At 34.5% G+C, this 16,473-nt stretch overlaps 1 protein-coding gene across 8 annotated transcripts in view; it reads left to right on the top strand.

Moving 5' to 3' along the window:
* Positions 1 to 16,473, top strand: part of LOC128991613 (regulating synaptic membrane exocytosis protein 2-like) — an 81,988-nt gene that overhangs the window by 23,498 nt on the left and 42,017 nt on the right. For 6 of the 8 annotated variants that reach the window (XM_054414650.1, XM_054414655.1, XM_054414648.1 and 3 more), the window contains exons 4-5: positions 2,257 to 2,426; positions 13,870 to 14,092. The exons of 1 other annotated variant lie outside the window; for it this stretch is intronic. In XM_054414650.1, the coding sequence (XP_054270625.1) occupies positions 2,257 to 2,426; positions 13,870 to 14,092 (393 nt within the window). Of the gene's footprint in view, positions 1 to 389; positions 473 to 2,256; positions 2,427 to 13,869; positions 14,093 to 16,473 lie in introns of all 8 variants that reach the window. One more of the 8 variants, XM_054414651.1, reaches the window with a different exon arrangement.

Here is a 16,473-nt window from a genome sequence, read left to right as displayed (position 1 = left end):
TTTGCAGAACACCTCAAGACAACTACAAACAGTTTGGTAAACTGGCACTTTTTATAGCTCAGTAACTCTGTGTTTTCTTCATAGATATTTTACCCTTAAAAGTCTGATTTAGGTATTTATTTGTTTTTAAAGTTTTGTTTAATCGGTTAAATTTATTCAGTGACAGTCATGCAGCGAAGTTTTGAACATTAATACATCTAATTTTGGTGCGAACATATTGACCAACGCAGATTATACTAACATATATGTATAAGCCTGCCTATCTATATATTACTAAATATATTATCTAAGACAACATCCATGACTAAGTTAGTTTTTGAATTGATAATGTAAATGTATTCGCTAATAAGTGTAAATGTAACAAACGATTGACTTTTTTCAAAACACAGGTGATCTCGACACGTCTGAAAGAGGAGACGAGCGACTGAAAAAACAAGCGATTTTAGACGAAAAGATTAAAAAATTCCTAGCGGTGAGGACATGTGCAGTTTCAGGTGGCAGTGTGCTTGATGTGGCATGGCAGCGCTCTCTTCGCCGGTCTGGATTAATGTGTATTCTTCTTCTTCTCGAACAACCAGAGGCAGGCAAACCTTGAACAGCGCCTCAGTACTTTCCAAATGCCATACTATACGAAATTAAATTAAGCTATTCCAGCTTAACAAACAATCAATTGTTGTACAAACTGAATGGTTGATCCAGCAGTTGTTCACACTAGTTGATTTGATTTTTCCAAGGTTAAAAACAATTAACCTCTTACAAGTCGCAGGTTGCAGGCTATTTGATTTTGGCTAAGTGTAAAGTCATTTCACATCATAATATATATGAATAATATTGGTTTCTATTTAAAGCACTCAAATTGAATAATGAAGATTTTGAGTTTGAATAATCCATATAGTTTACCTTTTTGACAGTTTCTAGAAGCTACAGCTTATACATTGTCAAACACATTAATCCAGGGCCGAGCTAACTCTTGTTTCCTAGATTTAGGTCTTCTCTGATTCGTTTTTACTTGCCTAAACGATTGATGTTGGTAAAATATACATTTTTAAATACTTTCAGTCTAACTACAGTGCTACCAACAACAATAGTTGATTTGTATTCTTCAATAATTGGGCATTTCTTTGCTTCTGAATTATCACTCCTAAGTTATTCGGCCTATAAAGACACGGACTTGATTAATACTGTAGGCCCTACTGTCCGAAATCTGATGTAAATGTAGATTCGATTTTAGTTTATGTTTTCATGAAAGCACAATGTTAAATTAAAATAATGTTTTCGTTACACTATTTTGGCTTTGAAACATGACCACAGCAAGTTGCAGTCAATTGTAAAGAACTATTGGACACTATCCGATGAAATGTCTTTTACCAATTAGTTCATAATATGAAGATTTCGACCTCAAATTTAGAGTCGCCTAAACAACTCTATAAATCATCATCAATCACATACGTATAGAGAAAAGATTAAATTACATGATAGGCATAATTTATATTCGTATGTGATTGTAAAACATCATTGCTCAGGTAACATAGGTAATAGGTAATATTGTCCACTTTGCGTTTTTTATGTTCACATCACACATGAACAACACTATGGTCATTGTACTATATTTGCCATAATTGTACCATATATTGCTTGTAGTTCGTTCATTTTCATTGGAATATTTCAACATAGTCTTTTTGGCGATTACACATTTTACCAACGTTTATAAAATATAAGTTTCCAACAATAGTAAACGTAAGACCGATCGAGACAAAATTTTATTGCAACCCTGCAATCGATATCATAGACAGAAAGTTCAAAAAAACATAATTTTATTTTATCTTATTTTCTAAAGAGGTTGTTGGTTTCTTTTATCTACACATTTACCCGTTCAAATACTTGAAGGCTTCGTCTCTGACCGGGATTCCGGATGGACTGCGTCAAATTTAATTTAAAAAGTGAACTGAGGTTGTGGCGAGTTAGAAACTGTTTGCGAACAGTAGGCCAGCAAAGCAAGGGGTGATCCGGTACAGTACAAGATAAAATATTAACACTACCCTTATACAATATACGGTACACTAATAACATTTTAAATGAAATTCGAACTATCAAAAACAAAGAAATGCCCAATTGATCGTTGCAACTTGAACTTTGACTTGCCTTTCCTTCGGTGTTCTTTATATGTGTTTGGTTGTTGTGTTTCCTTTTGTCTCTTTGTCCCATCCTTTACCCGTTCTCTTACAACGAATGACTTCTCCCTCGGTATGGATGGAGTCGTCAACGGGTGGCACCCAAGGGACACCCCTCGGGAGGTCAAAGTCACCCTTATCGACACCCGAAGACGCAAGAAGACAGTCAGGTTCGACGGTCCTCAAACCAAGGACTCGGGCATTGACACATCCAGCACGTTCACATCCAGTGAGGATTCGAACAGCGCGCCCAAGGTATACTGTAGTGGCGTAGATAGCTCTGCTAGCGTATTGCTGCACTTGTAACGCTGAACATTGTGTAGAATCATAGCATGGGAGGTTCGGTCGGTAGCTGATTTTAAAGTGTACAGTTAGTAAAAATCATAGACTAAGACAAGTAGACTTATCATACCATTGTAAATTTTGAAGCTCGTTTAGTCTAGTTGATGTCCGGTGACACTGATCGCTAGTGTCGCCAAAACTTTTTTTCTATCAGTTTAGGGTTACTGTTTGGTTTTATAACTAGGGTACCAGTTATTGTTTTGTGAGAAAATAAAACTCTTCAGTGTTTTCTACAACTTACTTATATTTTATACATGAAAAATCTCAATACCAAAAATCGAACATTCTTTCTCCACTTAAAAAACATTAATTCAACTCTACCAATTATTATTCACCTTGATAACCAAAATATATAAAACGTAAACATAAACAAAACTACTAAATCAGCTGATAGCTCAAAACTACACGCCCCCGTGTTATAAAAATAGGTAATAAGAAAACTGGATGATGTTGTTCAACACTCCAACGATAGGTACTACGGCCGCCTTTTAAGGTGGCCGTGTAGGTACTCAGGTAGTAAAAGGGGTACATTTTAAAGGCATTGATGAAACCTAAATTTCAAAGGTTATAAACATTGTTTGAAGATTTTGTAGTTATTAACTTTTTTCTTTTAAATCTTCCAGGGTATATTTTCAAAAACTCTAATTGACTCTTCAGGTCTTTAGCTCATTGAGGTTTTATGATCGTTAGACGTTGGCCATAAGCTTATTTAAAAAGTCCACGACGGATTCCTAAAAGGAAATGACTAAACTGTCCGAAAAGAAAAACGTTAAAAACAATATATCATATTATTAAAATGATACAGGAAAACTTGTGTTCATCGTTTAAGGCCATTAAACAAATAATAATATAGGCATTTGGGACATAAAAATGAAGCTTAGAGTGTGTAGATCCGACGAAAAGTTTTGGTATGAACGAATTTCTTAGGGCTGTGCTTTATACGCAGGTTTTCTAAGTGCTTCGCCTTACATGCTTAAAAAGCTTACATTATCTATATATTAATAGGCAAGCATGTTTCTTTAAAACGTTTTTTCTCGGCTCGTGTGTATCGTAAAGAAAATATGTAGAATCCCTTTATAAATTAAAATAGGCTCATAAATAAGCGCAAAAAATTGAATTTTAAATTTTTAAAAATTAACATGGGTCTTATGGGTTGTCCTAATGGTGATGAAATAACAACAAAATATAAAGAGAAAATCTAATCAAATGTAAGAAATTTCAATCACATGTTTTATTTACAGCGTGGGGTAAAAATAGAGAAGAGTTTAGTAGAATATTGCTCATAGTTTTATTTGTGATTGCTATATTAAGTTCCAGGAAAAGAGGCTTGAAAAAAGTAAGAATTAGGGTAAAACATATTTCTTTTTATGAAACATCAATACTAAGTAATTGATTTTATCACTACACTACGGTATGTTGGATTAATTTTGGGCGTTGGCTGCAGATATGAGTAGGGTTTTGAAAGTAGGTCTAAACTTTTCAATAAGTTTATCTTTTGAATTTCATAGAGGTACAGTATTTTTAACACACATCAGCAGCGATGACACACTGTTCTTGGGTGCCCCTCAATAAAATTGAAGAAAAATAGTTTATCTACACTAAGTGGGAAAATTGATTTTTGTTTTTAAGTAATGAGTAACTATTTATAGAACACATAGAAACAACATCATTATTCTCTCTCGTGTCCTCTTCCCGTTTCGAAGCAGAGGTATAGCAATTCGTTAGCACAGGATTGAAAAGAATCGCTCTTGTTCTTATTTATAAGGATTTAGTCGTTATATTCTCACTACTCTGTCTTTGTTTGCCACTTTAGAATATTTCCATCATATGAAACTGATGAAATCACTTTGATAGAGCCAACATAAATTCGGAAATTGATCCATCGATTTTCTATACGGTTAACTTCTTAGAACCATCACATTTGGGATACTAAAGTAAGCGTCCCATCTGAATATGGACCAAATGTAGCAAAATTTGTATTTAAATTGAACATAGTGGATTGAGTCACTCACAGGTTGCGCTACCATCAACATTCTATTTTACTCCTTAGTCTTTGATATTAAGTTAGTTTATGCATACATACGTATCCTTCCCCGGTCCGGTTATCTCTGAGTCTGGGTGTTAATTACGCATCTACATCTTCTTTTGTCCATCCATAAATCGTCTTCCTCAACATACTGCCACTGCCACTGCACTCCTCTTGCTTCCACATCTCTTCTCACCTCGCCAATCCACCTTGTTCTAGGTCTTCCTCTTGGTCTTCTTCCGTTCATGTGAAGCTCATACTTCATTGGGGGGGCATTCTATCATTTTCCATTCTATTTCAATCTCGACTTCTCTACTTGTTCTCTCATACTTTCTTCAACTATTCCTCTTTTAACTCTTCATTCATAATTCTATCCACTCTTGTTTTCCCTTTAGCCTCTTACAAATTTCATTTCCTCCACCTGAACTCTACCCCATACCCTCTCTGTTATATTCAAAATGTCTGCACCATAGGTAACTATCGGTGTATAATAAGTTTTATACATGCTGCCTTTTGAAGTCTTTCGTATATCTTTATCCCTGACTAGATGGCTAACACTGATAAAATCCCGCACCTTTCCCCAGTCTAGCCGTTACCTCTTGTGCCATTCTACCAACGTTCGATAGGCCCCAACACCAAAATATGTAAATTGTTCAACTAACTTGCGGTTCGTCCTCTACTTTTAAAGGTTGTTCCAACTCGTCATCCCTTCCAATCCTGTCCAATCGACTTTAACGATTTAATGAATACTAGGTTATGTTTCGCCCATCAGTGATTCTGTTCTTGTAGTTGGACTCCCATGGTTTCGAAGACTTTATGCCTTCATTGTCAAGTCTACGTGGATATTAAATGTCAGTAATCCTCTTCAACCTGGACGGTGTGAAGATTCGTCGTACGAAACACGTAAAAGGCAAACATTAAAAATGTATAGGATTACTTGGTGGTATCAGGTAAAAATTTTACCTGGTTATTTTACCGTAAAATAGCCTATTGTTGTAACAATCTAGAGATTCAGAGGCTACGACGCACAATGAAATTGTAATTTAAGCGTAGTTTGAATAAACAAAAAATAATAATTTGCATCGTCATACTTTGTCACTGGCTTCAATTTTTTTTCTAAAACTGGCTGCTTCAAGATGGGAATTAGATGTCACATCAATAGTGAAAGGGGCTGGACTTTGTTACGTCCTACACTCATTCGAATGAATATATCGATCGATATATCGATTGTTCAATTCGATATATCAGGTTTGGTTAGTTAGGTTAAAACCTAACCTAACTAACCGAATGAAATAATCGATGTTTCGAATAATCTATATATCGATATTTTTTATTTAATAAGTGCAGCCATAGTGAAATGTAGTACCTTATATTGCCACAAGTTAACTGTGTTATTTCCAGGCAATTTTGTTCTTTGATGCGGTTTTGTATTTGAAACCTTAATGTTACTCAAAAGAAGGAGTATAAGTTTGTCGGAGGAAATCTGAAACGATTATACACAATGTTCAGCCCTAGTTAGAACACTTGTAGATAGCGCCACATTACGGTAGATTACATCATGTCATGCTATACAGTTTACGCTGCTTCCCTGGAGTAATTATTAGAAGCTATCGTTACTCGTATTAATTATGTGTGTTTAGTAAAAACTATTCCAGTGATTGTTTTAGGCTTCATACTGTTAACTAGCAGAGTGAACGTCCTTACGGGGTTGGCATATAAGTGTAAAATACTTATTGCAGTTATACTTTAACCTAGCGTTTACAATGGGGGAGAACACAGTTTGATAAAATTTGCTTCTTTAAATTTACGGTATACTTTAGTATTACACATCTACCATAGCTATAATGTTCTACCACTTCACCTAAATAATAGAGAAAATTAAATCATTAAAAACTTGCAAAATATCAAAAATTATTCATGCAATTAAAAACATAAACATAACTGTAAACAATCCTACTTTGGCAGTTCTCATTGCCTATAACAGTTTTTTGTTGCTGCTTAGTTCAAATTAGCTGTTTTCGTAAATGAAAAAATAATAGTGCTGCACCCTGTTGGTAAATCTTATAACTTTTTAATACTTTTTGCATATCATAGAACCAATTTTTTAGTTGAAACAGCTGACTAAATTATTTAATTCCCTTTATATATGAACTAGCAGAGCACCCGTCCTTCGTATGGGGTTGGCATATAAGTATAAAATGCTTATTGCAGTTATACTCAAGCTGTGCAATGGAGGAAGACACAATTTGAAAAAAAATTGGTTCATAAATTTAAGGTATAACACATCTACTATTGCCATAATGTTCTACTACTGTACCTTAACAATAGAAAAAAATAAATTATCAAACATTTGCACATTATCACAAATTAATAGTCAAAGATAATATGCAAAAACAAAATAATAATAGTGCTGCACCCTGTTGGGAAACCTTATAACTTTTTAATACTTTTTGCATATCATAGAACCAATTTTTTAGTTTAAACAGCTGACTAAATTATTTAATTCCCTTTATATATGAATACTCATAAGGTTAACATGGGAAACTACAGAGCCACTGGGGCGAATCCCGAAAGGATTTTTGAGATAAGACGATGCCTATATATGTTAATCGGGAATATGAGCTATCATAATGCCAAATTTCAGCCCAATCCGTCCATTAGTTAATGCGTGATTGAGCAACACACAAACAAACAAACAAATACACAAACTTTCACATTTATAATATTAGTAAGATATGGTGTTATAAGGTTAAAATGCTCTCCCAAAAACAATTTGAATCTAAAACTCTGTAAAACTTGATTTTTGGCTGCTAATAATCTAAGTAGATTTTAATGAAAGTATAAGAAAGCATACATAAAGTAGGCATACCATATTACCAATTGAGAAGTGGGCGAAATTAGGTGTATTAAACCAAAATATTGATAATGTAGTACAGAATAGAGTGATATGATCAGAGATTCCCAAGGTAGATTTGTTATGAACTATAGAAAGTTTGAAGTAAAACTTTAAAAATGGTGTGTGAATTTTAACGGATTAAGATCAAACGAAACGACGCGGTGGTTCATTTATTTTACAACAATTGCACACATTTTCAGAAAAAATATGAAATTAAAAATACGATATGTAATTGTATTATTTTGTATATGTTTATCCACGAATATTGGAACCAAAATGACATGGATCACAAAAATAAATAAATTACGTTACTGTCCCGAAAGTAAACAGGGTTGTCTTATTATAAAAGTGTATCTGTCAACGTCAACATTACATTGCGAGATTATTAATTTATTGAAATGGTCAGATTTTGTGAGATTAAGATCCGGGTCAGTGACGTCATTTAATTATATTTAGGGTCCGTACCGTTTCTGTTTCAATGTCCCTAATGACAACAACCAAAGAATACTCTCAGGGTATGATAATTATTTGCCTGGAGCAAATCTCGGTCTCCAAGTACTACCTAAATGAATTTTGAAGATAATACTTTATCTATTTAAAACCCACATTTTCCTAATTACTTATTATTACGTATTAATTTTACTGTTGTATATTACTAAGTTTACTATGTGAATTATATTTACTCTGTGTATTAATACTCCTCATTAATCCGTTCGTACAATATATTTCGATAAACGTTTCTAATTGACAGGTTAACAGAAACTTTATGGTTGGCAACCACTTGGTTGGGTCCATATACTCATTTTTCTATACAGTATTGAGTAAGAACAATGTGTATTTGGTCACTTTGCTAACATTTATTTAATAAGGAAATTTGCGCGTTTTTATTGCTTGGTTGTTTGGTGAGCGGAGGCGGTGCAAGCCTGGTTACACTACAGGGTGTCCAATTAGGGCTGGATAAAGATCACCAAGACTCTCATGTTAATCACGTGCATCTTGTGGAATATATCACTAGTCTTGTGATGAACAATATCACTAGCTTTAATGAAAACGAATGATTGACATAGCCATTTTATTTATAAATCTAGCAGTGAAATATTACTGAATTAAGTAAAGGACAAACCTAATATTATGATATGAATGTATTTAACTTGTTGTCCGTGAAAATTAAGTAGTTGCTTATTGGGCGTATTAGACCAGTTCTAGCGTAGTTTTCGTTGGAAGAAGTACGGCAATTTGATGTACTGTAGGCTAAATTAAAAATGCTTCCGTAGTAAAATGCAGCTTTGTTTGTGCATCTGACCAAAGCGCTTTTTGTAAAATGTTATTTATTATATGTGTAGATATGTAATATAGTAAAAGGCACCAATTGACAGACAAGTCACTTGGCCGTCAAACGGGATTGCCGAGCAAAAGGCTTGTCGGAAAAGTAGTTTGTCGTATTTATTTAATTTACAATTACAGTTAACTGGCTTGAAAGGAACTTGTCAGGCAAAAGGTGGCACCATATTAAAATATACATAATATTGCTTTGAATATATCTCTCTCATTCGTAATAATGATTTGATTTGGTAAGCATAATCATCACAGGTGTTAATTTATACTTAATATTGGTCTCCTTAAACGTTCCAATCGTGCTATTTTTTCATATTGTGCACTTAATGTTTTTTTAAGTTTCACAACTCGTAAACTGTTGTCGTCTGTTAAAATTCAGTCATTACAGAGCCAACAATTGCCTTCTAATAACTAATACGTATCGGTACCCAAACAATGTTAACTAAATTGCATGAGATTCTATATCTAAATTAGTAAATGAAGTTTGAGTTGAACATAAACCCAGTAATACTGCACATCGATATTACTAACATCATTTTTAATAATTGTATTTTCTGGAAGGACGTATTAAAATGTATGTAAATGTAATTAACAACTATTTTATTTTACGTTATCATTCAAGCGAGGAAAGTTCATTTTGAAGACTCCACAGTTTGGGATTAAATTAAACATTAGGTTGATAAGCGACAATGTTTGTAAAAACTAGCCTGATCAGCTGTTTTCAACAAACAAAAACCTCAGAGAGAGAGATCAGGTTGGCCTTAGTTCAGATAACTGTTGCCAACTTAAATAAAAAGCCTAGAACTGGAGCAATGAATAATCAAACTAATCCATAATATTTTTGAGGATTATAATGCATACATTACGTAACAGAAATATATAAGTTTTAATGTTCATACGTAAAATTAATACCAGAGTGAAAATGACAAACATAATAATAAGAATAATGTAAATGCATGGCGTTTCAGTAATGATTTGGAAGTTTTAACTAGTTGTAATTTGTTTTACACTAAACTTACTTCATATACGATACATAAATTACATTATACTATGCGACATAATGTGAAAAACATGTCATACAATTCCGGTCAATACCACTCCAAACTACTTTCTACCTTTGCTCATCGTCAGGCATATACAGTATTGTATCAATTTATACGTGAAGATGTACCATGTAAGGATAATAATAAACAAATAAAACAAACTGTTTGTGTTGCCCATTAATTTGACTATTTTACCATTTAAAACGTTTGGTACAATAGAGATCTTAAAGGGTAAAACACCGATACTGCTTTAGACACCCTTGGCTGAGTGGTTATAATACTCTCCTAACATTCAGGAAATCACCTGTTCGATCCGATCAGGCTTTTAAATGGTCCTGTATTAACAATCAGCTGATCGTATTCAGTACCAAGCTGCACAGGTCATCTCAATTCCATTCTACACTTATGTTGAATTCTTATTCACCTACGCACCTAGGTGGGTTGTAGCCACAAAAGTAATGATTCGTGCTCTGCTCACAAAAAGTAAAATTAAAATATCCTAAATGCATCTGATGATTTGTTCACAAAGTGCAAAACTGCCTTCCAAGCAGGATTGTTCAAATTACCAATTTCCCCTGAAAGCATGTGCCTTTTAAGACTTATTGTATGAAATATATCAGGAGCTTGAAAAAATAAGTCAGTTGTAGATTTTAAGTCTATCAATTGTGTATAAATATTTGTACCCACGTAGGTTTATGTGGTTTGTTCAAGATCAGACAAGTAGGAAAGTCTTTTGTTAGGGAATTTTATCAGGCTATGTCTGTTATATTTACCATCTTTGTGTAGCTTATTAAATTATCAGTTGTCAAGTTCTTTCAAAGATGTAAAAATACTCTGAATGCAGGGAGATTGATTTTGGATACGACAAGTAGACTTGACTTATGTTGTAAAATCCGGAAGCCTATGTTGATGTTTGTTAGATGTTCGGAAACACTTGTGTGGATTGGTCAATTTAAGTTTTTTTGGGGGGAATTTTTTCGTTTATTTTTTACCCTACAACATTAGAAAACAAGCAATAGTTTGTGAGTAATCACCTTAGTTCGTTCAAAGTAATTTTGTGTTGGTGGAGTAACAGAAAACAAACGGTATACATCAAAATGTACTCGTCATGTACCAGATGTCAACATAACCTCTTCAGTTGGTCTACAAGGTTAAGTAATCCATAAGGAATTATGTTTAACTGTAGTTAGTTGGTTAAATAATTGAAACCATTACAACGAATGAATATTCTTGCAATATTTGATAAGGAGTCTCACTGGTCCGATCCCCTATTCCTCTCCCCCGGTCCGTTCCAACTTTCCTATTCCCAGCATGCGCATGGGCATCGTAATATCTGTACTACTGTATTTACTGTTCGCATTCCCTGTTAAAGCTTACTTCTTACTTGCTGTTTGGCTTATACTTGTGTAACTCATGTTAGATGTACTGTGTATTATATAAGTGAATAGTTTTAAATCAGTATTTAAGCTTGTCCTATAATATTAGTCGTTTTGAGGTTAGTTTGTTCATTTTTAAGAAATATAGTTACTTGACATTATGTACTTTGGCTTTAAATTAATTAAAATAAAAAAGCTGCTTTAAGTATTACTGAGGGTTAGATTTGCAAAGATTTTGGCAAAGTATATTTTGTTGTTTGAAGATTATTTTTAATGCTAATTGTTAACGGTAGTCAAATTTGGAAACTTCATTTGTATTCTAGATGACAAAGTCGATGCATAATTTATTTTTAGCCATTTTAATTTTTATACTGTAGAATATTAACTAAGTCGTGGGTCTTTCTTGTCTGGGTTTTATTGCAATGTATTAACTTTGATATGGTTAAAGCTATTATGGTGTTTTAACATTCTAAAATGCCTTAGTTAAACTAATTTCAAGAACTCTTAATCACTTGCAAAGCCAATAACCATAATACATAAACAATCGTAATTGAGTGAATCAACTTTTGTCGTGATTGTTATGTATATGCAGTTGCGATGGATTTATGAACTGCATTTTTATGTACCGGTATTCATCTAAATCTTAAAACAAGTAATTAAATTAAAAATGTGCATACATATTTACATTCAAAACAGATGAAAACTCTTTAACACAATAGAATTTAAGCTAGATACTTAATTACTTTCATACTTTTTGGCAATACAAAATAAATTTTAAATATTCAAATAAATTATGATATCTAATTAAATGAAAAGCTCTGGTAGGCTATTAAGTATGACCATAGAGTAATATAATCTAATCAGGTGTTATACATTAGGTTTATTTGAATTGGCAAATGTCACCTATTGAATATTTTTTATGTAACACATCTAAGATAAGTTTACAAATATTATTCTAGCATCAGCATCATTAGCATAAATTTTTGTGTATATTCATAATTATTTATTATTATCCATTAATTATTATTGAAATTTGTATCCTACGATTTGAAAACCATCCTCGCAAACAAGCTGTTGTATTTTGTCATGCAAAACGTTGAACCTGATTGCATTCTAAATTTTTAAAATAATAATTTAATAAATAAATGTTAAAAATAATTTCGAACATCCTTCAACTAATCAAATCGTGAAGGAATAATTTGTTGGACATTTGATTGATAACTGGCCATATCAATAAATTGCAATATAAATATGCTCCGAAAAGAGTCTTAAATCAAATGCATGCAAGAGACAATTTTTATGCTTTTAAAGACTAACTCCCCTAATACAATAAGAACTTAGGAGACGTTTCTATGTACTATATGATTATATTCTAATTTTCCAACTATTCATTTTTGAAGGATTAAACATAAATTTAAAATAGTAAAAATTATATTATATTAAGCACACACATGTTGCCGTATATAGTTTAAATTTCTCATCCTTCCAAACCCGAAGGAGCAATGGTGAAATTTCTATAATTCAAAAATAAACTTTATAATGACAGCATACGTGTATTCTGTTACATACATATACTGTAAGACACAAAGCAACAATGCTCAACGGTTTAGCGGTCTGCGAGTTGCTGGGAGACTGCCAGCAGACGACGGCCGATGCCCGCGTATTGATTGTAGTCCATTCCCGCCAAGCAACTCTCCTGTCTTGCAGCATTGCGGGGCCCTAGGCTCTTGCCAACAGACTACGGCTCGTATATCATAAAGCCCATCCGACCGACATATACAGTAACATTGTGCAATTCTGGATTCATTACAATTTGTTTACGAACAGTTTGATTTCTTAATTCAAACCATTGCATTTTTTGTTTAAATTGGTTGTAAACACACATATTTGCATACACTGAAACCCGTCCACTTAATTTTAATGCAGAGTATCATACAATTCTCCCAACTCTAAATTAAAATAAGTACTCTACAGGCGAGAAAAACATTGCTCGTGGTGACTTATCCATTTTTTCTTCAAAGATTTCATCATATTCTGCTTCATAAACATTGGGATCGTTTCCAAAGATTAATCCAAGCTTGTATTTAGCAATTTATGAAGTATATTTCAATAACAGACCGTTAAAATTGTCTCGCAGTATTTAACAAGTTCTTTGTTTGATGTGCACTACTTTACCACCGTGTACCGCCTATAGTATATCGACCACATGTTTCATAATTATTCAATGTTCTATGTTGGCAATAAGTAAATATCAATCATATGTTATTATTAATAATTAGAGTGTTAAATAAGTTATCAACAACATTAGACATTTTGTATCAACAAATTATGTATTGTAAAATAAATCTTTCCAAATGAAGCAACCCTAATCAATTATCAAACTCGACTAAATACGCGTGCATAAACAAGGCCACGACACCGCCACTACTAATTAAAAGTTATTGTGCTATTTAAAGACGAAATATTTCAAGCTGTTGCCGTTCAAAAGACGAATCCCATTCCTTAGTGTAACACTACATACTATTCCCCTTCTACACAAGTATTGTCAAAGATTCATGTGAATTTTTTAAATCGACAAGCACATTTTCCGAACCCAAATTTAAACAAGAAAGACCCAAGACGTTCAAACTGATTCAGCCACCACTGTGTAACTTATGAGCTCCTGTCTATAAAATTGCAGCATCCGTTGTCATGGCAAATATCCAAGGACAATACTCGAATGACGGGTCACATGATCCTGAAGAAGACCCAGCGTGCAGATGGTGGAGGGCCGTCCTCTTCCACGAGTATCCTAGGGCTGAAGGTGGTGGGAGGACAACTTCTACCAGGGGGCGGCCGGGGTGCAATAATTGAGAAGGTCAAGAAAGGCAGCACGGCGGACAAAGAGGGGCAGCTCAGGCCAGGTACTGTATCGTGGTTTTTTATTCTTCTCGAACTTCTCAAAAGTCTTCAGCTGAAGTCATTCAGATTCATTCTTTGTGCTTTTGTCCTTGTTGGTGTAAGTAGACGAGGGAAAAGTTGGTCAACCAGAAAACCAAAAATCACCGGTTCATACGAAAATATTGAATTATTTTTACAGTTTTAATCTAAGCGGATTATCTTTGAGAGATTCATCAATAATCCGGTTCACAGAATTAACAACAACATCTGTCTGGCAACATAAATACCCAAGGTACGAAGGCAGTGACCCCTGTGTATAACTGGCATCAATTGCCTGATGTGCTCGTCTGTGTGTATGCTGACTAGTTGGAATTGTTGTACAGGACATTGATGATAGGCTAAATAGCTAAGTAACTGAATTGTTATAATGTGCGTCTAACGATATAAAGATCACCAGTGTGATTACGAGAAAAGTCTTTTGCTTTTTGATCGTTTGAAACAGGATCCAGCTGTATTTTATCATAGAACTAAAAGCTGTCTTTTCCTAGTGACTCGATTAAGCACGTTAGGCCCCGTTTATGCACCAAGAGCGGGAGCGGGGCGATAGCGGGCCCGCTCCCGCTGTGCATGGGGCTGTTTATGCACGAAGAGCGATAACGGTAGCGGTTGGTTAAAGGAGAATGGAAGGGGGACACAGTCTTGCCAACTCAAACTCTGCCAAATAATTAACACAACTATTTGTCCTAAGTGCACGTGCGCGTGGGTCAAGTTGGCAACCCTGGCTTCAGCCGCGCCCGCTCCCGCCGTGCATAAACAGTCCCATTTGACTCAATGTAGTTGAAAACCGCTCTATCCCAAGCAACCGCTGCGATTTCTAACTACACAGCGGGCGAATTAGAAACCGCAGCGGGAGGTCAACCGCTATCGCTATCGCTCTTGGTGCATAAACAGCCCCATTTAACTCAATGGTGTTAGAAATCGCTTCCGCTGTCGCTACCGCTCCCGCTCTTGGTGCATAAACGGGGCCTTACTCGGCGTGCTTCGTGCTCCGCGGTTGCCGTTGCCGGAGCCACTTAAAACACTTTTGCCCTGCGTTCCATCAACCACGCTGTTCCTGTCCGCGCGCGTTCCTTGACATTATCACGCAGCACGTGGGTGTACTAGTATAGTAGCAGGGCGGTTACTGAAGTTAGAGGAAAATGCAGGTTGAGAAATGCTCCTGCCGAAAAAAACGAGCTACATCTATATATTATTGTGTATTACGTATTGTTCTTACACACTCCTTGCATTAATTAGTATAAACCCCTGGTTAATAGTAGCATAATCTCATAGGCCTAGTGATCAGGTATCCGAAAATGTTCAGGGATCATTGTGGGCTAGAACCTAGAAAGTTGGGTAGTTCTTTTAAATAATATGAAAAAAATGTTTTTTACCTTTTGATTATCCATTCCAAACTTTATTTTACCGTTTAGGATTTTGGTCCTCAACATTTATAACCTAAAGGTATCAAAATGTTTAAAGAAATATTTACTCTGCGGTTATAAAGGTCAGGAAAGCATCCAAGCGGATATTGGCAGATCAGAAACCGGGTAAACAGAGATGTTAGTAGTTTGCGTCACAAGATTAGGTTTCAACCGCCGCCGCCGACTGCATTGGAAATGCAAAAATACTATTTAAAACATATCCAATACGACTTATGGTTTGAAAACAATGGATGGATGCAGTAAGTAGGCTAATAAATAAAAACATAGATTTTAGAGTTTAAATTTGGGGTTTAAAAAATTACTTTTTATCAAATGTTTACCATTAAAATTGCAGCCACCGTGTAAGAGCTTAAAAACAAACAATGATGTATGCGTTGTTGTAATGGTTAAAGTTGCGGAGTAATTCTAAAAAATACTGTACGTTTGTAAAGGAAACTGCTATAGTTTGCTTTTTTATGAAAATATAAAATAAATTTAGCAAATATGTTTATTTTTTCCTATACTGTTTACATTTGATAAAAAATACCCTTCCCTTCCCCCTAGTAGCAAACCTACTGTACTGTATTCGTTAAACATATTGTCAATTAAATACTGCATAAACATGACTCCATAGAAATATTTTAGTCAAGATCCTAACAGGAAATAAATTCGAGTCTACAGGTTTACTGCGGTGGGGGTGTTATCTTCGGATGTAATCCGTCACTTTTACAAGCTCACTCGACTACGACAACCACACTGTGAGTGATCAAAGAGTTTGAAATGATCGTCCCGAGAAGACATTGATCGTTGACGTCAGACCACGCACTTACAGCGATGACGTCTTTCATGTCTGTCCTCCTTTCGGCGCAGTAATTGCATGGTAATGTGCAAGCAGGACTTTTCAAAAATCTGATAATAAAACTGTAATAGTTTGAGAAACA

Source organism: Macrosteles quadrilineatus, unplaced genomic scaffold, assembly GCF_028750875.1.
Source record: "Macrosteles quadrilineatus isolate MER2022 unplaced genomic scaffold, UCM_ALF_1.0 Scaffold_4__1_contigs__length_99947679, whole genome shotgun sequence".
NCBI classification, from domain to species: Eukaryota; Metazoa; Arthropoda; class Insecta; order Hemiptera; family Cicadellidae; genus Macrosteles; species Macrosteles quadrilineatus.
This window is presented reverse-complemented; position numbering and strand designations above follow the sequence as displayed.